Here is a 24,471-nt window from a genome sequence, read left to right on the forward strand (position 1 = left end):
AAATTAAATAAAAATAAAAATTCAATTAGTCTTTGTTCCTATTTTTATCAAATCAGTCTTTCTTAACACAAAATAAAAAAAGGTAGGCACCTACCTACATCAATCAACTTATGTTTCTCATCATCTTTCAGACACAAAATCTATTTACGATTCAAATCCACTTAAACGCCTTTCTTTCAAATGCCCACCTACTAAAATGTATCTAGCCATTTTGATTTAAGACAAAAAAGAAACGAAATTGAAGCTCATGAAAGAATTGAAAAGCTTCTCTAGAGTATATTTTCCACTTCACTTAATTTTCATTTTGCTTACTTACCCACAAAATCACCACTTTATTTACTTCCTTAATCAAAATAAACTCACTTTTTGTGTTCTTATTTTTTCCTCCCAACAGACCTAGGAAGAACCCTCAAAACCCCTAACCGCAGGAAAAGAATACTTTCGATATTGTGAAAAAGAACAAACAAAAAAAAAAACCTCTGCCTGCCTGAAGCAACCGAAAACCAACCGCAAATCATAAGAGACCTGAAGTTCCACACCTACACTCACTCCTCCCCAGTAGCACCTTACTTGCGCTCTTCAATCAGTCAGAAACCAACTGACTGACTGATAGAGTTGACGAAGAAAACAAATAAAAACTAAGGAACTAAACTTTAAAATAAAAATACAGAAAACGACGTCAACATCGTCGTCGTTGTCGACAACAGCAGCAATGAACGTAATGCGTAAATTACGTGGCGGTGGTGCCAACAACGTTGGTGCCACCACAAACCCCACTGCAGCTAATTCCACAACAACAACAACATCAGCAAACACAACACAATCCAATAATACAACCAATGCCATCATCACTGCTGCAAGTGATGATCCAGTCACAGAATCGCGCACTCAACTAAGTCTAATGCACCTGAAGAAGCTCTTCAATGAGTACACCCATCCGAAAGAAGCACTCAGCGAACATGAACGAGATCAAAAACTCTACAACATGCTTCCATTGTTCTGCAAGGTAAAAAACCCTACCCTACAGCTACCTTCAGCTCTAGGGAAAACTCATTTCCTTTATTAGCTTCCGCTTTGACTCCTTTTCTTTTTTCTTCTTTCCATCTTCATCTCAAAACAAAAATATGAATAGGTATTTAGTACATGTCCCTCGTCGGATATGAGTGAAAAATTCTGGGACGTAGTTGCATTCTGTCAGCAAGTTGCTCGTCTCATGGTTGCGGAAATCCGCAAGAGAGCCTCCAATCAGAGCACCGAAGCAGCATCAATAGCTATTGTTAAATTTCTGGAAATCGAAACGAGCGAGGAAACAAGTAGTGGATGGATGTTATTGTCAACATTGAATTTGCTAGCAAATGGTGATGTTTCCTTGATTCAGGTGAGAGCATTAAAGCATAAATCCTCCACATAAAATCTCTTGTTTTTAAACGTGTTTTTGTGTTATGCATTTTAGGTAATGACTGCAGCTGCTGTACCATCGACATTGGTTAAATGCCTGTACTTGTTCTTTGATTTACCCGAAGTCACTGAGGATCCTCCAGCTGAGAATGGAGAAGCAATTAGTGATTTTAATGCAATGGAAAGAAGGACATTGCTTCAGAAGATTTTTGTACAACTTCTAGTCAAACTGTGCTCATATCCATATCCAGCTGAGGAGCTGGCTAGAATGGATGATTTGACATTGTTATTCTCAGCTATCACATCGCCTTGTCCACCGCATAATGTTGTGTGGCGAAAGAGCGCTGCTGAGGTTTTGACCACTCTGTCAAGACATGGATTGAAGGATGGAGTTGTTAGTTATATACATTGTAAGTTTAAAGATGAACCTTTATAAAATTCCAATGGGTAATGATTTGTTTGTTTTTTATTTCTAGCCAAAGGATGCATGGCACTTTGTGTGGATAATATGCAACGTTTAACAGATGCAAATCCTCTTGAGATTGTCGAAATGTTTGTTACGGTTTTTTGTTTTCTAAAAGATTCTAGTCAAGTATCACAGATATTAATGGATGACTTTAAGGCCTCTCAAGGATATCTGTTTCTCAGTGAATTTTTGCTCAAGTAAGTATTACACTTATTTTTTTTTACTTTAAACTTGTTATTAAGTTCATGTAGTATTTTTAAGCAGAGGGTCCTAACCAAACTGCTTCTCCTATTCAGCTTCGTTACAGCTACTAATAGTTAATAGAAGCATTTATTATACACTATAAGACAATTTTCAATAAGCCCCGATTTTTTCTTAAGATATATTAGAACTGTCTTAGCTCGGTTCTGAGTTTACTATCTTCAGTTTGTTGAAACTGTTTTCCTAATCTCGATACGACATCTATGTCAGCGTCTATCTCTGCTTCTTCATCACCCAATCTTAAAAACATGCCAACAATTTTAGAGAATAGAATGTAAACTACTAAAGCCATGAAGATTACACCAACTGCAATTCTAGAGACAATTCTTTTGCTAGACCCTCTTCATATATTACTCTTAGTCTAGGTCATCACCAATCAATCACCAAGAACACTGTTGACGCCATTAGACACTCAAACAGATTATTTAAAGACTTACATAGATTTAAACCAGTAACTTTAACCCTTTCGACCCAGAATACAAACATTATTAAGAACTTTTTAGAACCACTACCTAAAAGAAATTACTGAATCTTTTTATGTATCCATATCTGCACTTTTTGCATAGAAAAGCAATTCAGGCCATATAGTGCTGAAACCAACATCTCTACCCTTCGTTGGGTCCTTAGGCACTGAGACATTAACGGAGATAAAAAAAAGACAAATTGTCCAAAAAAGCATTGGTTTATCCGAGGAATTTCGTAACAATGGTGTTCAAGTTCATGGTCAAGTTCACTAAAGATTTCTTGAAGTTTTAAACCACAGCTGGTCGATTGTTGAAACTTGGAGGGTTTCCAGGATCTGTTGCCGAATATTTTCAATGGAAAAATAATACTTTTTACAACTAAGCAGGCCTAAATTATACTCATTCATAAGTATCCTAACAGGTCACAACTTATTGGGTACCTACATGAGCTGAATAGGCATCAACTGATCTGATCTATGTAGAGGAGATGGAAGAGGATACGTCCACTGTCTGCTAATGCCCAAGACTAGCTAAACGAAAAATACAAAAAAATGGGAAAATACTTTTTCGACGACCCATGCAACTTCTCATAGTACCCGTAGCGTGATGGCTAGTGCGTTGGACTGTCATGCAAGGGATCTTGGGTTCAATCCCTGCCTGTGCCACCTAAATTAAACAAAAAAATGTTTCACGGGTACTGCCTCTTGCGAGGAATTGACAAATCCTACAAGAGTAATTCTTGTCACCCTTCCATCTCTGACAACATTACTCGCACACAGGAATGGTTGAGAGTTGTAAGTCACTAGGGCCTGGTTCTTCATGAACTGTTGCTTCACCTAATTTATTTATTTATTTATGCAACTTCTCGCGTTTGCTGTCTAAGGAAATTCTGAAATTCTCCAAAAAATCAGATTTTTTTTGTTTGTTCATACTAAGCGCTCACTCAAAGGGTTTTGTATATCTTAAATATGCCAAAGGCACACTATGGGAATTAGGAAAGTGCAATCAACTTTAATCCTCACCAACCTGCCTACACCTTTCCAATTGTCATTATTTTGTTGGGAGTACAAAGGATCCAAAAAAGTAAAAGTGAGATGCTTTTCGGCTATTACTCACGCATGTTGCATCAAAACATAACCTAACCTTAGCCTGATCCTTGATTTATTTTATCCATTTCTGTCTACCAAGTTGATTGTCATGTTTTTTCCTTTTTTTCATTATGGCCTGGTTAAATAAGCGGTAAATGATTTTTTTAAATGATCCTATAGACTAAGTTACTTATAACTAATTATTACCTTAAAGCTGTTACGTCCGTCAAGTTGCTCCATATTTTTGACAGCATTCTGAAAGTAGCCCTTTCTTCTCTGATGTGGTTATTTACGTTAAGTTTAGTTTTGCTACCATAAATACAATACTGCCAAGATATTGGTTGCAGAGGTTGCAAGAAAAATTGACTTAGATTGATGAGAAAGATCCAAGGCTCATCCTTTGAGTTTTTACTGAGTAGATCTTTAGCCCCACGATGCACAGTGCGGTATTTTGGTCGAAAACCTGTCCAACACATTTTTCATATCAAATAGATACCAAATGACTAAAAAGTTATTTGGAAGGATAAATTTTCATATTTTAGGTACAGTAAAACCCACTTAAATGTCCACCCCGATTAGCCCCAAGAAAAAAAATTATTAAAAACCAAAAAAACGCGTACAACACTTTTTTTAAAGCTAATATTTTATTCTTTGTTTTGTTTTTTGATTCAACTTGTTTAATTAATTTTTTTTTGAGAAATTACGTTTTAAAGTTGAAATTTAAAAAAAAAATTGTTTTCGGTTATTTAAACTGTTTTCAAATACATTTTTTTGTCAATATTTAATGACCTGATATATTTTTAGTCAAATACAAAAAACCTCATTCCATAAATGTTATAGTTTATAAGAAATTAGAAAAAAAACTGAAAGATACTTTTTCTTAGAAAATCCCGTTTTTCCTTTTTTGTGAGTGAAATTTTCTCAATCCTGGTGTTCAACTTTCATTCCAAAGCAATAAGATTTGACTGCCATACTTAGTACAAGGGAACTCGAAAATATATTTGCATCACTATTATCGTCTTCTTCGAATTTCTGCTTATACTGGCTTTGAGTACACCCATCGTATCCCCACTTGCATATGAGCTCTAAATCTGTTTCACTGGTCTCAAGGCACTGTTGGAGTTTAGGTTCCAAATATTTATGTAAACGTGATGTTGTGTGATCCACTTAATCTTGGAGCTTTTCTTCGGCAACTGTCTCACTTACGCTTTTTGGTGGGTAAAAATTCTGTTTAGCTTTATACACGTAGGCAAAGCACAGATATATATCTTTTTTGGCCTGATGAATCACTTCCTATTGACCAGCAGTTAAATTAGCTTCGACAAATATCCTCAAAGCGTTTTTAGGAGTGTGTTTCTCAGTTTTCAGGGTTTTACTGTAAATCGCAGCTGCTTTACGGAACTTCATATCCCTGGTTGGAGTTTGGGTCGCAACCTCCATCACTTTTGAAACATCAATATTTCCCGCTGCTCGTTGAATCAACTGTGCTGCGTATGTCAGTTCATCAAAAGGCACACTCTTTCGAAGTTTCTCTGTTTTTCGACGTTTTGTATTCAAATCTTCAAGTTTGCCGTCAAGGAGTCTTTGTGAGTTTCCTCTTACCACCTCATAGTAGAGTCATCTGGAATAATAGAAAAAATGTTTAGTTATGGTCGCTTGAAAGGATTTTTTTTTTTCAAATGATTTGTTTATTCTTAGGTGAAAACTTGTGAATGGTTCTGAAATGCAGGATTGTTTTACATATCCAGAAGTTAAATAATATATATGACAAACTTTATTGCGTGGTGTTGCCAATATTCAAAAACACTAATGTTTGATAAAAACAACGGAAAAAGTGCAAACTTTGTAAGTACATTCTTTAACACATCGATATGAAGAACTTATGTTGAATATATAAATATTTCTTTGCTTAAAATATAAACTTAGAAAAACACTTTTTTTAATAAAATCGCAAACAAAATTGTGCTTATTTAAAAAGTGCAGGTTGTAACTAATGGTGTCGCTAACGGGGGTGACGAATTTATAGATCGACTTCACTAAACAGTAGCCTGGATATATATCTGTTTTGGAAAACAGGCTTAATACTGAAAGTGAAAGTTGACGAAATGAAAAAATTTATTTATGGCCACGTTTCAGGTTAAAATACCACACTGTGCGATGTCTACTTCTCTCTTCACCCTTGTTGTCATTTAATGGAAATCCATGATCCCATTAGATAGTAAGCATTCATCTTCCGCATAATGTTTGAAGTGCATTGAATTCTTTCCATTTCCATTTGACTGTGCAGTTCGTCACTTTTCGCCAAGAACAGTATTGCTTCGAATGTTCAGCCTTGCTTAGCTCCATTTGGATTTCAAATTCCTCTGACAACAAAGGTTAAGAATGAGCTTGGTTAAAATATATCCTACGTTGCAAAATAACCTTTGCAAAAAAATAATAAAAAAACCACGTTACAAAAATAACTGTGCTTATAAAATAACCTTGCGTTTTACAGCCTTCAATTTAAGGTTTATGCACTTGTGAATTTCGTATAACCTGCTCATAGAATTTTTGAACTTAATTTCTGCTTTTGAAGCTCTCAATATCTTTTAAAGCACGCTTCTCTTGCTTTCACTTTTTCCTTCTGAAAACTTGGTGTTTTTCTCTCCTCTTCTGTTCGTAGATCTCGTGGGTAGCTCCCATCCTTCTAAGCAGCACCGATCGGTCCTCTATCTCATCTAATACGAAACTCTCACCTTAGTATTGTATAGTAATAGTAGTTTCTTCTGCTTCGATGGACAATGCGTTATATAGATCCGCTTATCACGCCGTATGCTACGTTAACTTTCGTCATCTTCATGTGACACATTAACACTAGCTCTTTTCTCCCTGTTGCTGAGGTAGCTACGATGCAACCTTTTAGTTATTTTCTTTCGCGATCCTTGCCCAAGTTTCTCCGGAAAGCCAAGCAATGTTTCGTCCTTGCCGAAGGACGTAGTATTTGATATAAGTGGGCTCAGTGCTGCCGATAGCGTTCAATCCTTATGAAAGGTGGTCACTCTAGTGTTCGGCGGACTTTGAAACAAGAGCATTCGAATATTTCCTTGGGATCTCCAAACTATAGCTACTCGAAGTCTTACATCAGCAACCTTAAACTTATCCAACCTTACTTGCTTATCAGTCGACTCCCAACTAACTTTGTGACATGTCTAATGCTAAAACATATGGTACCTCTGCTAACAAGCCTTTTTTTATTGCAGAAATCGACAAATAGTCTTTTAGAAAGACTTTCGGCTCCCATAGCTTTACTCGATTTCTGTCGGTGACTATAATTGTCAGTTCTTATAATTTAGTTTTTTTCCCAAAAGAGATGTCGCCACACATCTTTTAAACTTTAACAATTTTCATAGTTGCAAAAGACTTTTTTATTAAAAGTCTTTCCATGAAACAACACTTCTTCGTCCTTAAAGACGTCAAAGAGTCTCATTTTTTGAAGATCACGTAGATAAATTAAACATATCCACAAACTTTTTGAATAAATAGGAGATTCATTTCAGGACTTTCTTACGAAAGCTTGAATGTTTTTCCACTGTCAATGAAAATTGACAACACAATTTCCAGAGCTTTGATCTAAATTCCATCTTATGCAATTTTTACTTCTTCTCTTTCCAGATTTGAAAGCGATCGCACTCGTTCCATAGAAGTCCAAGCTGCCATTCGCAATCTAGTTCTAATGATCTCATCGCTTTGCATGTGTGGTTTCGTCGAACTCCGACCACCACCCGCTCAAGCCAACAGCCTATTTAAAATGCAAAATTTCCAAATGCCACAAGCAACATCCCGTGAAACTTGTGTTCGTAACATTTATGCCTTTCAGGTGCTACAAACCGTATTCCTTAAATCAACATCACCAACTCTCTGTTGCACAATTCTCGATGCTATCTCGAGAGTTTATCATTCGGAAAATGCCAATTACTTTATTCTAGACTCGGAAAATACCCTAAGTCAATTTACAGAGAAAATCCACCAGAAAGGACCTCAAATCCAGGAGAAATTCTTCGATCTACTGGAATTCATTGTATTCCAGTTGAACTTTGTTCCTTGCAAGGAATTGATCTCATTGTCGTTGTTGTTGAAGAACAATCATTCGACATCGTGTAGTATATTGTGTTTGAAGACGTTGTTGAATATCCTGCGACATAATAATGTCTTCAAGGATGTCTATCGGGAGGTGGGAATTTTGGAGGTTTTCGTTACCTGCTTGATGAGGTATTCGGATTACGTGCGAAAGATCACGAACGACGATGAGAATTTGGAAGTCGATGTAGGAGATAATCAGAGTGATTTGTTGGGAAAACATGTCCTGGAAGCCTTGACAATCCTCCTCGGCGGGAGCAATAATAATGCAAATGTTTTTCGGGAGTGTGGCGGAGCCAAGTGTGTACATGAACTTGTCAAATTCAAGCACTGTCGGCACCAGACTCTAGGAATAATTCGGGAGTTGATTCTGTCGTTGGGCGGCGACGATGATATGTTGTTCATCTTGAGCGTGATGCACTCGGTGCCAGCCTACCAAGTCGAATTCAAAATACAGATTTTAAATATGCTGCTGGGATGCCTAAAAGACAGTCATCGGACACGAACGGTCTTCAGGAAAGTCGGAGGGTTCGTTTATTTGACAAGTGTTTTTGTATCCCTCGATGGCAAACTGAATGACAACCTTGAGGAGAACACCGCAGATCTGGGTATCACCCAGGACGATCTCATTCTACTGCTGCAGATAGTCTGTCAGACTTTGGCAACTGCTATGCGTTTCGAGCCAGCCAATGCCAAGTTCTTTCATCATGAAATCTGCACAGCCTCGTTGTGTGAGACTTTGAGGCTGCTGGGATGCTTTACAAGCGGAACTGAGTTGACCGATATCTTTGGAGAATTCAAGGCCGACGGAGAGGTGCAGCGATACTTCCACGAGGTGTTCAGTGGGGAGATATTGAACTTCAGTTTCCGGGAGTCGGTTCCGAGATCTTTGTCGTATGTGTGTGTGGTTTATCGACTTCTGTACAGCATCGCTTTGGACAACTTTGAGCAGCCGAATTTGAATGGAGTGATCAATCTGTTTGTGGATCAAACACTACGCTCACCAAGTCAGGAACTGCCTACACAGCATCCGAATATGCTGAACTTATCACAGCCCAATCCAGAACCAAGAATTGTCCATCCAGGCGTGGTCATCTGCATGCTTCAGCTGCTTCCTTCGGTTGGACATTCCTCGGAACAGGCCAAAGCCATGAATCTACAGGTCTATCTTTCGGAGATCATTAAGAGTTTGGTTAGGAGCGAGAGAAATCAGCAGATTATGTGTGACTATGGCCTAGCTGGACATTTGTTGAAAATCGGACGACGTGCATTGAGTGAGGAAGATAATCCTCTGCATGTTCCATTGCAATACATCCTCGAACGTCTGGCTGCCCAGGCTCTGCAGCCAACGGAATTAAGGGAGTTCCTCCGACTCGGGGCACCTCTTTCGTGTGCGGATATAAATCTGGATAAAGCCTACTGCATGGGTGGACCAGTGCCACTGACCAGAATCAAGACTCTAGTTTCCATGACAACCCCACGGGACTTCCGTGCCCACGGATCGAGTACATTGCCTCCGTTTGTAGAAATGGATATGTCAGCTGAAGGATTTGGATGTCTCTATTTGCCTAGTTTAGCTCCTCAGGCAGCTGCAAACAGTGGAGGAACAATTGACTCGAGTACCATTGGAGGAATCGGTGCTGGTGATCGGATATTTCCTCCGCAGACTGGTCTTACTTATTCCACTTGGTTTTGTGTGGAGAAGTTTTCAGACCCCAAGACAGATCCACATTGTGTAAGGCTGTTGACCTTGGTGAGGACCATCAACAACCCTCGGGAAGAGAATCTAGTGTGTTTGTCGATTCTTTTGTCCGCGAGAGATAAGGCGATTGTGGTCTCTACACAGGAGACTTTGGTTACTCCAAGTAAAAGTATGTTTTTTGTTTTCTTTTATGTGAATCTGTGATGAGACAACAATTTGTATCTCTTTCTTTGTTTAGATCTTGGAGACTGGGAACCAGAAGGCTCTGACGATGGAAATGCAAGGATATGGTGTCCTGATCTCTTACACGAAGGTCAATGGCATAATCTTGTTGTTGTCCTTAACCGAGCTGTTCTCAAGAACTCCAGTTTGTCTCTCTATTTGGATGGAACTGTAAGTACAAAAAGGGTTATCTGATGAACCTTCAATATAACACCTTTTTGTTTTCCTAGCCAATGCACACTCAAAAGCTCCATTACATCTCACAAAATCCCGGAGCTGGTTCGGCAAATCTTGCTGTGGCCAGTCAAGTATTTGGTTATATTGGAACTCCACCTATTTGGAGGAGATATTCCCGTTTGTGCTGGAAACAGGGAGTGTGTCATTTAATCGAGGATGTTCTCCAGCAACAAACTGTCCAGACTATCTACAATCTAGGACCTCATTATATGGGATCTTTGCAAGCTCCCCAGATTGGCAAACAAAACGAACCCTTGAATCCATTGGTTTCCGAGGATAAGGTGCTGCTAGGATTGAATGCCAAAGCTGTGTCTCAATTGACTTTGGTCAAGATTCGTAAAGTCTACAGCAGGACCGATAATAAGTCCATAGCTAAGCAACTGGGGATGAATTCACATGAGAATGCAACACCAATTAAGTAAGTTGACTTCTCCTATCTTGTTTTCAAATCACATCTAAGCATTTTTTTTCTTTTAGAATCCTTCACAATTCAGCTGGACACTTGGCCGGTGCTGGTCGTTCCCTGGGGGGAGTTGTTGTCGGCTATTTGGGAGTTCGAGTCTTCAGTCCACATCCAGTGTCGGCCATGATCGACACCGTTGGCGGTTGCAATGTCCTTCTGGGGATCATCGCTATGGCTCAGGACGTTGAAAGCCTTTACGCGGGAGTTAAAGCTCTTACTTGTGTCGTGCGAAGTAATCGTGCGGCTCAAAGTGAAATGGATCGCAAACGCAGCTATCAAACTCTGGGAATGTTCTTCAAGAAGAAGAAGAACCTCCTCAATTCCCACATTCTGCATTTAACTTTCGGCCTCGTGGGCACTGTCAACAGTGGTCAGGACATGGCCGCCATTCCAAATGTTACCGCATTCCAGGACTTACTCTGTGATTTGGAAATCTGGCATGGAGCTCCCAATGGCTTGTTGAGATCGCTTCTGGAACATTTGCTAGAGCTTGCTGTGGAATCGAATGAAAAGAAACAGAATGTAAAGATCATGAGAGATTTGCAATTGCTGAATAAGCTGCTGAATATAATCACCGACATCACAGACCATTCCACGCGGGAGATTCTGTTCTCTTTGGTTGAGACTCTGTTGGGCGGTCAGCCGAGACACAGTGATCTCCTCCTATTCGGCCAATATATCGCTGCAAAGTTGCCCAAATCCGATCAACCAGAGCGAGCGGTGATTCTTCCATCGATGGTTAAGAAGGATGGCGATGATCTTGTTGCTCAGAATATCTATCTAAGGAATCGTTGCCTGTCGCTTCTACATGGATTGCTATTCACACCGCGAAACACTGTGAATTACATAATCTGTGATGACATCTCCAAGACTCTCGGGATGGATTGGTTGCTGCTGTTCATGCAGCCGCATGTCCATTTCACCTCGGTGATCATAGCTGTTAGAATCTTGGTAGTGGTGTGTGCGAATGAGTGCTTCTTGGCACGTTTCCGAGATAGCACCCACAATGGTGGTTATTTGAGATTCACCGAACTGATCTCGCAGAAGAAGAGCATCTGTCTGGGAGGTCCTCAACTAGGCTCCGGAGGATCGGCTACAAATGGTGGGGTTATGGTGTCATCATCAAATCCGAATGCTCAACTTCCGTCTCAGATCGCTGGAGAAGTTCGAACTTCGGTTCTGCATGTTCCCGGATTCCAGATACTCGAATGGCTGCTTCAGCATCATCTGGACGTTCCCGAATTGTACTTCCTGATAACTGCTTTGATCATGGGACAACCCGTGAAGCTTCTCGCATCGGAGCACACCAAATTCGATCTGGATCGTGTGTGGGCATTCCTCTGGGGCACCCCGGTTTCTCACGCATCTGCATCATCTGTAACTCCAAAAATGAATGTCTGCCCGGAGGCAGTGTGTGTCCTGTTGGGAATGGTTCGCGCGATTGTTCACACCGCCGAAACTGCTGATTGGCTTAAGAGCCACCCAGAGACCATAATTCAGCTGTTATTCTCGCTCTATCAGAATTTGCCCGATTTCATGCCGGTCATGATGTCGGGAGATGTTGTGAGCTCCCTGGTGGCAGTGTTATTCCCGATGGCAAAGGAGGGTGGGCCAGATTCAGAGCCAAACAGCGGAACATCTACGCCAACTGACAGTTCCGGCTGTTATGTAGTCCACTCGCCGATTTCTATGACTCCTCATGTCACATTAACCACCCATCCAGTTCGAAAGTTCGTCATTGATTTCTTGCGTGTAATCGTCGTGGATTCACTTAGTCTCTCGATGCATGGCAAATCAACTCCTGTTGTTGACCTCGTCCTAGATGCTTCGCCTGAAACAGCGGACATGCGACATCAAGTGGAATACCAAACGGAAATTATCACAGCTCTGGTGGATCATCTGCTGGCAGCTGATGTACTAGTGGGAGAACAAGCAGCTCTTCCCATTGTGCCTTTGCTGCAATCCCATGTCCAGAACATAGCTCCCAATGTATTCTATTTTACTGCTCGAGTAGTGGACAAAATGTGGCAGGGATGTTTACAGAAAAATCCTCATGATATCTTTGATTTTGTCATCAAACTGATAGCGCAGGCAAAACGTCGATCATCGGCGTTGTCCTTGGAACAGCTTCATCACTCTCTCAATCGTTCCATTTTGTATCTTTTGTCCAGACCCACAGAAGCCATCACAGAACAAATGTCTGTGCTGGAAGCTCTTCACAAGATCATCACACATCGTTTGTTGATTTTCGGAGCCGGCAATCATGAATTGGAATTCATTGGATGTCTGACTTATTGTCTTCTGCAACTGACCGCTGACATGAAGATCATCCTGGAACCTTCGACAAGCAGGAGCACCACATGGCATGTGAATCCTCAAGTAGATGTGATCGAACCACGTGACGACCATTTGAATCAGCTACAGGGAAGAAATCTCATTGTGGGAGCAGCCTTCCGAGTCTGGGAGGAGCTGTATGTCTGCAAAAAACCAGCGATTGAGGAAGTCTTCAAGATCAGTCTGACTGCTCCGCCAAACAACTCGAAAGCTCCTGATTTGCAAACAACTCGGGAACAAGTTATGGAAGTTGCATCCAAACTGTGGTTCAATTATGTCGACACCGAGCGAAAGGCTTCATACCGAATTCCATGGGAGATCCACAACCAAATCCAATCAAAGATTCAGAAAGTCACAGGAGGCTTAACCCGGTTGGCTAGCCGAACAAAAGTCAAGAAAGACGAGCTGGTGCGCGTCAAGTCCACCATGAGCAAGGAGAGTGCCTTTGAATGTACAGCTATTCATGTCCAGTTGATCAAGGATCTGTGGGAGATGCGGTGCAAACAATACACCCAAATGATTCAACACACTCAGCGTTATGTGTTTCAGGATTGGATCCAATCCGAAACCGAATTGACTCGAGAACGAGGCCTCTGGGGTGCCGAAGGAGTATCCACCCTGGACAAATGGATGTTGGACACCACCGAGGGACCGCATCGCATGCGAAAGAAGACTATGCGGAACGATTTGTTCTACTTGCAGTATCCATATCGACCTGGCATCGATTTGCCAGACAATCGTCAATTAAAATACAAAGTTGCCACGAGTTTCGATAGCAAAATCTACTTCACCCATTGCCAATTGCCTCCGAGGATTCTCTGCGAGACAGAGAGTATGATTCAACATGGTCCTGACAATAGATCGTCCACTGATTGTGCTTCGAATGGAAGTCCACCACAGAGTCCAACAGGAGAAGGACCGCCGGGAAAATTAGCCGGCATCGGAGCCCCTCAGGAATCGGTTGATGGAACAATTGCCGGAGAGGATTTGGACGAAGAGGAGGAAGATATGTCGATGGTGTCGGATAATGAGACATTCCTGCGTTTGCTGGAAGAACAAGAGAAAATCTCCTACATGTTCCGATGTGCCCGCATTCAAGGTCTCGACACAACCGAAGGCCTTCTGTTGTTCGGCAAGGAACACTGTTACATTGTTGATGGATTTACTTTGCTGAAAAATCGAGAAATTCGTGATATTGACACATTGCCCCCCGGAACTTATGATCCAATTATACCGAATTCTGGGGGAACCACAAGGACCCAGAAAATGAAACAGTGCTCGAAGTTCTCCTACGAGGAGATTCGCGAGGTCCACAAGAGAAGGTATCTTTTGCAGCCGATTGCCCTGGAGGTGTTTTCCGAAGATGGACGAAATTATTTGCTCAGTTTTCCTCGAAAAGTTAGAAATAAGGTAAGGATTCTTTTTAAAGAATTGTGAGAGCATCTTCTATTGAGAATCTGTCTGATTTAAGGTATACCAAAGATTTATGTCGCATGCAACAGCCATTTCCGATAACGCCCAGCTTTCAGTTGCTGGTCAAAAACGTACAGCGAGTGTTGAACAGACATCGGGTATATTTAGCAGTTTGATTGGGGAAACTTCTGTTACACAGCGATGGGTGGTAAGTTTGAAATCAAATCGAAAATTTGGCGGTTTTGGAAAAAATAAGGGTGTTTTTTTTTTGTAGCGTGGAGAAATATCAAATTTCCAGTACTTGATGCATTTAAATACTCTTGCGGGAAGATCATACAATGATCTCATGCAATACCCCGTCTTCCCCTGGATTTTAGCCGACTACGATTCGGAGGAACTCGATCTAACAAATCCCAAGACTTTCAGAGATTTCTCAAAACCAATGGGTGCCCAATCAGAAGAGAGATTAGAACAGTTTTTAAAGCGATTTAAGGTAAGTGTCGAAGTGTTTTGATTCTATAGATGACCTGGACGTTTGTTTAAATTTCTAGGAATGGGATGATCCACATGGCGAAACACCACCCTATCACTATGGCACCCATTACAGTTCAGCAATGATTGTTTGTTCCTATTTGGTTCGTTTGGAACCATTCACACAGCATTTTCTTCGTTTACAAGGTGGTCATTTTGATTTAGCGGATCGTATGTTCCATAGCATAAAAGAAGCTTGGCTATCGGCTTCAATTTACAACATGGCTGATGTTAAAGAATTAATACCTGAATTTTTCTACCTCCCTGAGTTTGTAACGAATTCAAATAATTTTGATTTGGGTAAAGTCCTTTATTGATCTAAAACTAATATTGTTTTAAAATTGATGTGTTGGTTTATAGGTTCTAAGCAGAATGGAGATACCCTTAATCATGTTATTCTCCCTCCATGGGCCAAACAAGATCCCAGAGAATTCATAAGGGTTCATCGGAGTGCCTTAGAGTGTGATTATGTTAGTCAGAATTTACATTTGGTAATTATTTTCTTTGTTGTACTCCTTGGTGGATGGTATTCATGTTTCCCTTTTTTTAAGTGGATTGATCTAATATTTGGATGTAAACAACAAGGACCTGCAGCTGTGGATGCAGTTAATGTATTTCATCATTTGTTCTACGAAGGAAACGTTGATATTTATAAGTGAGTTCTCTTTGCTTCTTTTTCTCTCTCTTGATGAATAATTGATCTTCACACTTTTTCTCCTCCTTAGCATTGATGATCCTTTGAAGAAAAATGCAACAATTGGCTTTATCAATAATTTTGGTCAAATACCCAAACAATTGTTTAAGAAAGCTCATCCGGCTAAGAAAATGGGTAATTCACGTCATTCGGTTATCGATCCAGGTCCACTGATTGGAAATACCACGGTTTTGCAATCTGATCGGTTGTTCTTCCATAATTTGGATAACCTAAAACCAAGTTTGCAACCAATTAAAGAGCTAAAGGGACCTGTGGGACAGATCCTGCAGCCTGATAAGACTGTTTATGCTGTGGAACAAAATAAAGTAATGATGCCGCCCTCGTACACGAAGTACATAGCTTGGGGATTTGCTGATCATTCGTTGAGAATTGGTTTGTACGATTCGGATAAGGCGTCATTTGTGTCGGAGGCTGCTGCTCAGAATTCTGGTGAGATACTTTCGTGTGCTTGTCCCAATTCCAAGATGATCATAACTGCTGGCACCAGTTCGGTGGTGACTATTTGGAAATTCGATGCGAATAAGAAAACTCTGATCGTGAGAAATTCTCTGCATGGACATACAGATGCAGTGACGTGTCTGGCAGCTAGCGCCGCTTACAATGTCATTGTGTCGGGATCGAGAGATGGGACTGCAATCGTGTGGGATATGTCGAGATTTACGTTTGTTAGACAACTTCGAGGACATGTTGGGGTTGTGGCTGCTGTGGCCATTAATGAATTGACTGGAGACATCGCCACTTGCTCGGCAACTTGGCTGCATGTGTGGTCGATTAATGGAGATGCGCTGGCGACTGTTAACACGAGTGTGGGAAGTGCCGATCGAATGCAACAGATTCTCTGTGTGGCATTTTCTCAGATACGAGAATGGGATCAACAGAATGTAATTATTACTGGATCCACAGATGGTGTGGTTAGAGTAAGTTTCTAGTTTTCCAATACCTCCAAAAATAATCAACCATGAATTCTTTTTTGTCTCTTTGAAAGATGTGGTCCTTAGAATATTCTCAAGTTCCAATCGAAAGAAAATTAAAACGATGTGCTGAGGTGACATCGGAAGATAAAGTCCCCGAAAAAGATGAAAAGGATTCGGCAAATGAAGCCTCAAATAAATTGGATTTATTTAAACAAATGAAAAGTATGACGTCGTCAAATGAAGGAAATGGTAAGATCTAAGTTCTTCTTTAAACTTTAGAACCAAACTTAAATGAAATCATGTTTTTTTCTTTGTTCGTCTATTCCAGAAATTGCAAAATCGGCATCAGAAAGTAGTATATCAGAAGCATGTGATTTATCGGAGAAGTCAACAAAATCTGATGATTCAGAGAAGAAATTGGATGATTTGGCAAATACAGAAAGACGTAAGAGTAGTTTGGCCGGGACAAAGTCATTGCATGAGATGAAATCATCAACAGTGGATGAGACACGTTCGGCAGCATTAGATCGATCCGAAAGTACTGGTAAGAACTATTTGGGGTTCGTTGTTTGCATGAAATAGTTTTGTATAAGAAAAATTAAATCTGATCCATCCTTAGTTCAGCTAGTATTCAATCGGTTCCCTTTTTTCAGTTTCAGGCCAGTTTTGACCTGTTGGTGGCAGCATAGATAATTTTTTTTTTAAATATTGTGGTTTTCATTTCTTCAGTGAGCCTAGCATTAATTAAAAATCTAGAATGCATTCGGAACGTATTGTATTCCGCATTATGTTTCGGAGAAATTGATGAAACTTCGCATTTGCGCATTTTTAAAGTTGAAAGTTCTTGTCCAACAAAAACGCGTCAGACGGACTTAAACCGAGCTTCTTATTCTCAAACACCACAAACAATATGAAACTTATAAAAACACATTTGTACCCAATGAAAGCTTCTTTAGTTATTTAAATTATTGTTTTAGCTAAATATGTATAAGCTCTAAGATAATTACAGTCCTGGTCCTGTGGCACCCCATTTATTTTAACTAAAAAATACGTGCATGTTATATCCGAACCTCTCACCGATATTTTCCTTTACTGGAAAGATTCAATTTAAAAATCCCAACAAAGTTATCGAAAATTATAGATCGATAGCCTGTATTTCCAAAGTAGATGAAAGTTTAATCTATTTTCACAGTTTTTTTTTTTTTTTTTTTTTTTTTTTTTTTTTATATATCCGATGGAAATCTTCAAAAGACACTCGGTAAGAATCGGTACCGAGTAGTGTGGGACTCTTACCGCACTAAAACCACCGGTGAATCAGGACCAATCTATGAAAGATCGACAAATGATTTTTATTTCTTAATTTTTAAAATCGCATTGGGGGAAGTTTAAGGTTATAACACTTTCCCGTAGCTTTTAGCCCATCAGCTCATGAGGCTTGGTTCTTCCTAATCTCCGAACATTGTCTCGTACATTTAATACGGTCTCCATTTCAGAGTTAGTATGACTTTGCAGTCGCTGATTGTGTGATACAGCGTGTTTCTTAACCACTTCTGTAACCATTTCAATTTGAAGGTCACGATGTAGATCGCTATTTCTTATATACCAAGGGGCATTTATTATTCCACGAAGGACCTTGCTTTGGAATTTTTGGATGGGTTCAGCATTTGTTTTCTTTGTACAGCCCCATAGTTGGATGCCATATGTCCAAACGGGTTTCAATACTTGCTTATATAACATTAGTTTGTTCTGGATAGATAGGTCAGAGTTCTTTCCTATTAACCAGTACATTTTTCTGTACTTCAAGTTTAGTTCTTCTCTTTTCTTTTTGATGTGTTCTTTCCATTTAAGCTTTGCATCCAAATTCATTCCAAGGTATTTGGCGGTATTGGAGTAAGGTACTTCTGTACTGTTTATAAAAATTGGAACATTGTTTATGTTTTTGTTTGTAAAGTTTATATGCGTCGATTTTGTTTCGTTTAATTTGATACGCCATTTGTGCGTCCAATCACTAACTTTATCGACTGCATTTTGCAATTTTTGTGTAGCCTTCGTAACGGATTTATCTGGCACCAATATTGCAGTATCATCAGCAAAGGTGGCCATGATAGCGTTGATGTCCACTGGAATATCCCTAGTATATAACAGATACAGGGTTGGTCCTAGGACACTTCCTTGTGGTACACCGGCTTCAATTTTCTTAAGTTCCGAGTAATTTTGGTCGTACCGTACTCTAAAGAGTCGGTTCGTAATGTAGGATTTCGTAGTACTGCACGGGGAAGTCCCTATGCAGTTTGTACTCAAGTCCCAAGTGCTAAACCTTGTCAAAAACTTGAGCAACATCTAAGAATACAGACGAGCATACTTGTTTTTCTTCAAGTGCCTTTTCCACAACATCCGTAATTCGATGCACTTGGTCTATCGTGGAATGTTTATTTGTAAATCCAAACTGATGGCTCGGAATTAGTCTTCTTTCTTCAATTATTTTGTTAAGCCTTTTAAGTAGCAGTTTTTCAAAAACTTTTGCCATGATTGGTATAAGCGATATTGGTCTGTAAGATGTAACTTCTGTTGGTGGCTTACCTTGTTTAGGTATAACAATGACTTCCGCAATTTTCCAATGATGTGGCACATATCTTAGTTTAAGGCATGCGTTTATTATAAATTGGAGTTTCTTGAAGGCTATAAGAGGCATTTCTTTCAGAACCTGAGCAGTTATAAGATCGTACCCTGGTGATTTTTTGTTTGACAGCTTATGTTGACACATGCTTCTTACTTCTTTGAGCGTGACAAAAGGTATTTCACATTCGTCGTTTCTGTCAACAAACTGTAAGGGATCTGTAGCTGTGCTTGCTGGGAATGGCTTGAAAACATTCGCGAGATGTTCAGCAAAGAGATCAGCCTTTTGTTTCGGGTTTCCGATCCATTTACCATCTTGAGATTTTATCGGCGGGTTTTGTGTCTGAGGTCTTTTTAGGCGCTTAGTTGCTTTCCATAAGGAGTATTCTGTAGAAGCATCCGTCGTCAGACTTTTCAGGAATCTACTTAGTGAATCATTTTTAAACTCACAGATTCTTTTTTTTAATTTGTTGTTAAGACGGTTAAAAACTACCTTATCATCTGGGAATCTCGTGGATTGCCATTTTCTTCTAGCTCTTCTTTTTTCCAATATCAACTCCATTATTTCGATAGGATATTTTATTTCTTTTTCTCTCGCATTCGAAATAGTTTGAGTACTTTCTTCTGCAGCCTGCTGCACATCAGCAATAAATTGTTCTACTTCATGATCAATTTGTTCAACTGTTTGCATAGGGGATCTTAGGTTTATAAAATTTTCAAGTTTGTCTCTGAATTCGTTCCAGTTTGTTCTGTTATTCACGAGCTTGGGATTACTTTTTTCTATTATTTCTGGTTCGCTCAGTGATAAAATTACTGGAGTATGATCTGATGATAAATCGTAATTACCTTCGACACTTATATGATTTCGTTTAATACCTTTAACTACGAAAAAGTCTATAAGGTCTGGTATTTTGTTAGTATCAGATGGCCAATATGTTGGCGAACCAGAAGAATAAAATTCGCAGTTGTATTTTCGGCCTGCTTGGTATAGCCGTTTACCTTTTGTTGTTATGAGCCTAGATCCCCATTGGGTGTGTTTAGCATTGAAGTCGCCACCAACAAGGAAGTTATGTCCTAACGAATGTAGGAGTTCTGCATAGTCTTCTTCAGTTGGAGAGCGCCTCGGAGGGCAGTATATAGCTGTTATTTTGAATTCTTTCTTTTTTATACCAATACTAATTGTTGTTACTTGCATGTTTTCTTTAGTAAACTTTGGTTCTTCAAAGTGTGTTAAGCACTTTTTTATAAGTATTGCTGATCCTCCCCTAGCTTTGTCAGCTGGGTGCGGAGTGTGATAACATGTATAGTTTGGTAATTTATTATCAAGATTTTGTTCAATAGCGAGGTGGGTTTCGGACACCAAACAAATGTCTATATGCTATATGTCTAAAAAGATGTTTAGTTCTGATACATGCTGTAAGAGACCGTTTGCATTCCATGTTGCGATTTTGAGTGTTCTGTCCATCATTGTTTTTTAAGAGCGACTTCTTCGCTTAGCTGTTTTATGTTTAAATCTTGTTGGTCTATCCTTTTCAGGATGAGTTCCAGCATTTCTTTTATAGAAGTTTCCTCATTCTTCCGCACATTTTTTACAATCTGGGAATAGGATTTATTTTCATCACTTTTGCTTAGTGCAATTGCTTTTCCCGGTTGATTTTTAGTAATGTTATCGACCGTTACTTTTTTGCTTTCAACTACTGGTTTTGTGTTGGTTGAGTTTCTAAACTTGTTCCCAGTTTTGTTTTTTCTTTTTGTGTCTTGGAACTTTTTTGCTACTGGACATCCTCTGTAACTTGCAGGATGATTGCCTTGACAATTAACACATTTCGCTTTCTGTTCTCTGCCCATGGGACAGTTTTTGGTTGCATGTCTGCCTTCACATTTAACACAAGCGAACTCGCGATTGCAGTATTTTTGTGTATGCCCAAAGGCTTGACAGCGCTTACATTGTGGAACACTTTTCGACTTTCGCAGTGGTTCAATTTTGACAACTATGCCCATAATTGATTTAATACTGTAAATCTTATCGAGACTTTCTTTATTTTCAAACGTGAGCATAAATAAAGGTAGAGATCTCTTTTTTTGTCGTTGATACCCCAGTGGAGTCTTTTACTATCTCATTTTTAATAAGATTATTGGCATCGAGAGCTTGAAAGCCTTTTTGTATAAGGTCTTCGACAATTTCTTTGGCAACACATGAAGAGTGAAGGCCTCTTGCTACTACTTTTATCGATCTTGTAGCTTTATTTTCGTACGAGTGCCACTGAATTTTCTTTTTGTTCAATTCTTCAGTGACAGATCTATACGCATCGGCGTCTTCAACAATGACTTTCCAATTGTCTTTATTGTATGATGTATATTTACATGCCTTATTCGTGCATTTTTCTACTATGCTCTTTAGCTCGCCAAACATTGCCAATCCGGAGATCATAATTGGGGGTGGGGCAGTTTGCCTGGTACCTTTAACGTGAGACTTATTTTGGGGTAAATCTCTTATTTCTTTATTGGATGCTCTCATTTTTGTAGCAGTATCTGATTTTGAACCTGTTTGCTGACATTTTATAACAGCCTCTGGGCTACTCTCTGCTTTTCGTTTTCCTTCAGTTTCAAGGAGGAGCTCTTCCTCATCAGTATGAAACTCATTAGCAGTTTTTTGTGGGCTTTTCACTACTGGTGACTTTTGACTTAATATATTGTCTTTCACGGACTTTTTATCGAGCAAGCTGACTTTTTCTTCGAGTCTCTTCACTTGTTGCTGAAGACTTTCAACAAGGGCTTCAAGTTGTTTTCTGGCTAAGATTCTATTTGCCGTTTATCGAAATAATTTTCGGATTCAACTTGGTGGATCTCGTTGTTTTTTGTGAAACACTGCTGATCTTTTGTTTCGATCTTTTCATGGATGGTTCCTTTTTCGTTAATGACTTCTATGTCATTTGATTTTTGCGTTGGGGGTTTCGATGGAGTAACCCTTGGTGATATTTTTGGTGGAGTTCTTAGTGTTTTTGAACTCCGTCTATTTCCTAGAAGCAATAATTGGTCCTCCCCAGAATCCATAGGACCGATCTCCGAAGAGAGTGGATTTACCAGTTTATCTGGATTGCCACCTGGGGTATTATATCTATTTGTTTTACTCATTGCCATATTTGTTTTTGTTTTTGTAACTTTTGTTTAGTTCCATAAATAGCTCAGTTACCTCTTCTATTTAGGTTTCTTGCAGAACTGGTTCTTCAGAGCGATTATCTTATCTTTTGCTCCTAATTCCTGAGAAGGTAGCTCAGGTGTCTCAGCAGTAAATCAATAATTCCACCTGTTCAAGAAGAAGAATCGAATCTACAGGTACCTCAAGGAAGTCACCTTTAACCATTGATCTTAGTACTTACAGTAGTAAATGATGGCAGTCTTATTTTAAAAGACTCTTCTCTTTGTTTGCGGATGATATGAAAATATTCAAATTTATTTCTTCTTCCATTGGTTTGACTAAACTTTAAAATGATCTGAATCTGTTTTATATTCGGTGTGACCATAATTTATAAAAAAAATGTAATGACATGTATCAAATCAGGGTAAACTACACTTAAATATTGAGAATGTCATTGTACTTTATTACAAACAAACATTTATAATATTAGTATAGATGTAAAAATATTACCATTTCCCAAAAAAGATTATCAAAGAACCCAAAAGAGTATCTCTTTCTTAATAAACCTATCCAAATAGTTGATTCCAAGTGCGACCTCAGCGTTATCTCTGATAGGAAACTTAATTTAAACTTCAACATAGATCCTATTTATAACAAAACCCATTGATCTCTTGGCTTTATAAAACTTTGCCTAAGGAATTTAATCTATATAACAAAATCTCTTTAGACCACTTTTATGAGACCTACTCTCGATAAGCTTGCCAAGTAAGAAGAACAAGATTTTTTCGATTTGCTCTCGAAATTACATGGGAAGAAATATAATTAACTTACTTTGAACATATGTATGTCCCAAATACTACGACTCACGAATGAGGCCACAAATTCCTTTGACTTTAATATATGTAACTACAAACTCTCACTTAACACAGCCTTTTGTCATTCCCTGCAACATGAATTGAGTTTCTTCTTCTGTTGTCTCTCTCTTAAGGTTTGAAAATAAAATAATAAACGCCAACAAAAATAAACAAACGAAAATAGTAGTATTTGCTCTTTATTTCTAGATTAAGCTAAAGCTTGTAATAAGCTAATAAATAAATAGATGATATAATGATGAAATATAAATATAACTCTAAATATATTTTTTTCTATTTTCCATTTTAGTTGAAAAGAGTAATATCGAAGATCGTGCGATACGTCCAAGTAAATCAGACACAAGTATTACTGAGTCATTTGTTGTTGTTGATAACGACCAACGTAATAAAAATGATAATTTATTAAGAAAAGGTTTGTTTTAGAAACGGCTTAATTTAATTAATTTAATTTTGTTTATGAGTTTGATTTTAAATTAATTTTCTTTACAGGATTTAGATGGAATAGGCAGCTAATGTTTAGATCTAAATTAACAATGCATACAGCTTACGATAGAAAAGATAATGCTGAACCAGCTAGTATAACTGCATTAACTGTTTCAAAGGATCACAAAATTTTATATGTTGGTAAGTGGATTTGCTTTCATTTTAGTTTGCATGTCGTTTTTGCTCATTTCATTTCATACAAAGTTTTTAGTTAGTTTTATAATTTAATTCTAAAATTCAGGTACGTTTTATGTGTGCTAATTTAGTTTTCCCATTTTTTGATAATAATTGTTATCAGAATAAGAAAGGGAGATAGAAAAGCAATTAACCAAAATTTACCTGTCGCAATTTAACAGGATGCAAGTAAGGAGTGGTGCAAGTATGATCTATGCTGAGATTAAAGTGCTAAAAATTAACGAACCTTTTTTTTGTATCTTTTCTGTCAACTCAAATTTGAATCAAACGCAGGTTACTTTCCGTACCACCCTTTCACCTCAGATTTGTACTTCTCTTTTAATTGTTTTTTTAAAACAACAAATTTAACAAATGTTCCAAATAACTTTGACTTAACATGTATAAGAACCTTTTCGATACTATTTTATGTGCTGTGCTCAAAAAATCATCATTGACGTCAGAGAGTCAGTGCGTCGACTTTTTAACTTGACTGAACCTGAAGCAAAATGAAAGAAAATATTTATATTTTTAAGAATATTCATCACATTTATGGTAAGGCATCTAAATGATCATATGATTGCGATCTATTAAACTAATAAAGAATGGAAAACCACAACCATACTATTAAAAAAACAATTGTTAAAGCCTCAATATGGGTTAGAGTAAACCTTTATAGGAATTATAGAATATCAACAAAAAAAAAGTTAAACAATTATTACTATTATTACAAAAACGTGGAATTTATTTTTGTTACAAACGTAAATTAGTTTTATTATAAGAAATAGATCAGATATTTTAAAATAAATTGAAACAATTGTTGCATTAATGAAAATTTAATCGTAAACGAAAGTGTTACTTTATTT

The 24,471-nt window shown here is 38.6% G+C and overlaps 1 protein-coding gene across 1 annotated transcript in view; it reads left to right on the plus strand.

Moving 5' to 3' along the window:
- Window positions 1–24,471, plus strand: part of LOC129943404 (WD repeat and FYVE domain-containing protein 3) — a 45,522-nt gene that overhangs the window by 18,178 nt on the left and 2,873 nt on the right. Inside the window, exons 2-19 of the mRNA XM_056052828.1 lie at window positions 395–1,006; window positions 1,133–1,378; window positions 1,454–1,808; window positions 1,875–2,061; window positions 7,329–9,664; window positions 9,734–9,888; window positions 9,948–10,372; window positions 10,432–14,161; window positions 14,223–14,372; window positions 14,439–14,657; window positions 14,716–14,995; window positions 15,056–15,186; window positions 15,247–15,350; window positions 15,421–16,327; window positions 16,396–16,573; window positions 16,653–16,868; window positions 23,241–23,363; window positions 23,441–23,575. Of these exons, the coding sequence (XP_055908803.1) occupies window positions 713–1,006; window positions 1,133–1,378; window positions 1,454–1,808; window positions 1,875–2,061; window positions 7,329–9,664; window positions 9,734–9,888; window positions 9,948–10,372; window positions 10,432–14,161; window positions 14,223–14,372; window positions 14,439–14,657; window positions 14,716–14,995; window positions 15,056–15,186; window positions 15,247–15,350; window positions 15,421–16,327; window positions 16,396–16,573; window positions 16,653–16,868; window positions 23,241–23,363; window positions 23,441–23,575 (10,171 nt within the window). The 5' untranslated portion in view covers window positions 395–712. The remainder of the gene's footprint in view (window positions 1–394; window positions 1,007–1,132; window positions 1,379–1,453; window positions 1,809–1,874; window positions 2,062–7,328; window positions 9,665–9,733; window positions 9,889–9,947; window positions 10,373–10,431; window positions 14,162–14,222; window positions 14,373–14,438; window positions 14,658–14,715; window positions 14,996–15,055; window positions 15,187–15,246; window positions 15,351–15,420; window positions 16,328–16,395; window positions 16,574–16,652; window positions 16,869–23,240; window positions 23,364–23,440; window positions 23,576–24,471) is intronic.

This window comes from Eupeodes corollae, chromosome 1 (assembly GCF_945859685.1).
Source record: "Eupeodes corollae chromosome 1, idEupCoro1.1, whole genome shotgun sequence".
Lineage (NCBI taxonomy): Eukaryota > Metazoa > Arthropoda > Insecta > Diptera > Syrphidae > Eupeodes > Eupeodes corollae.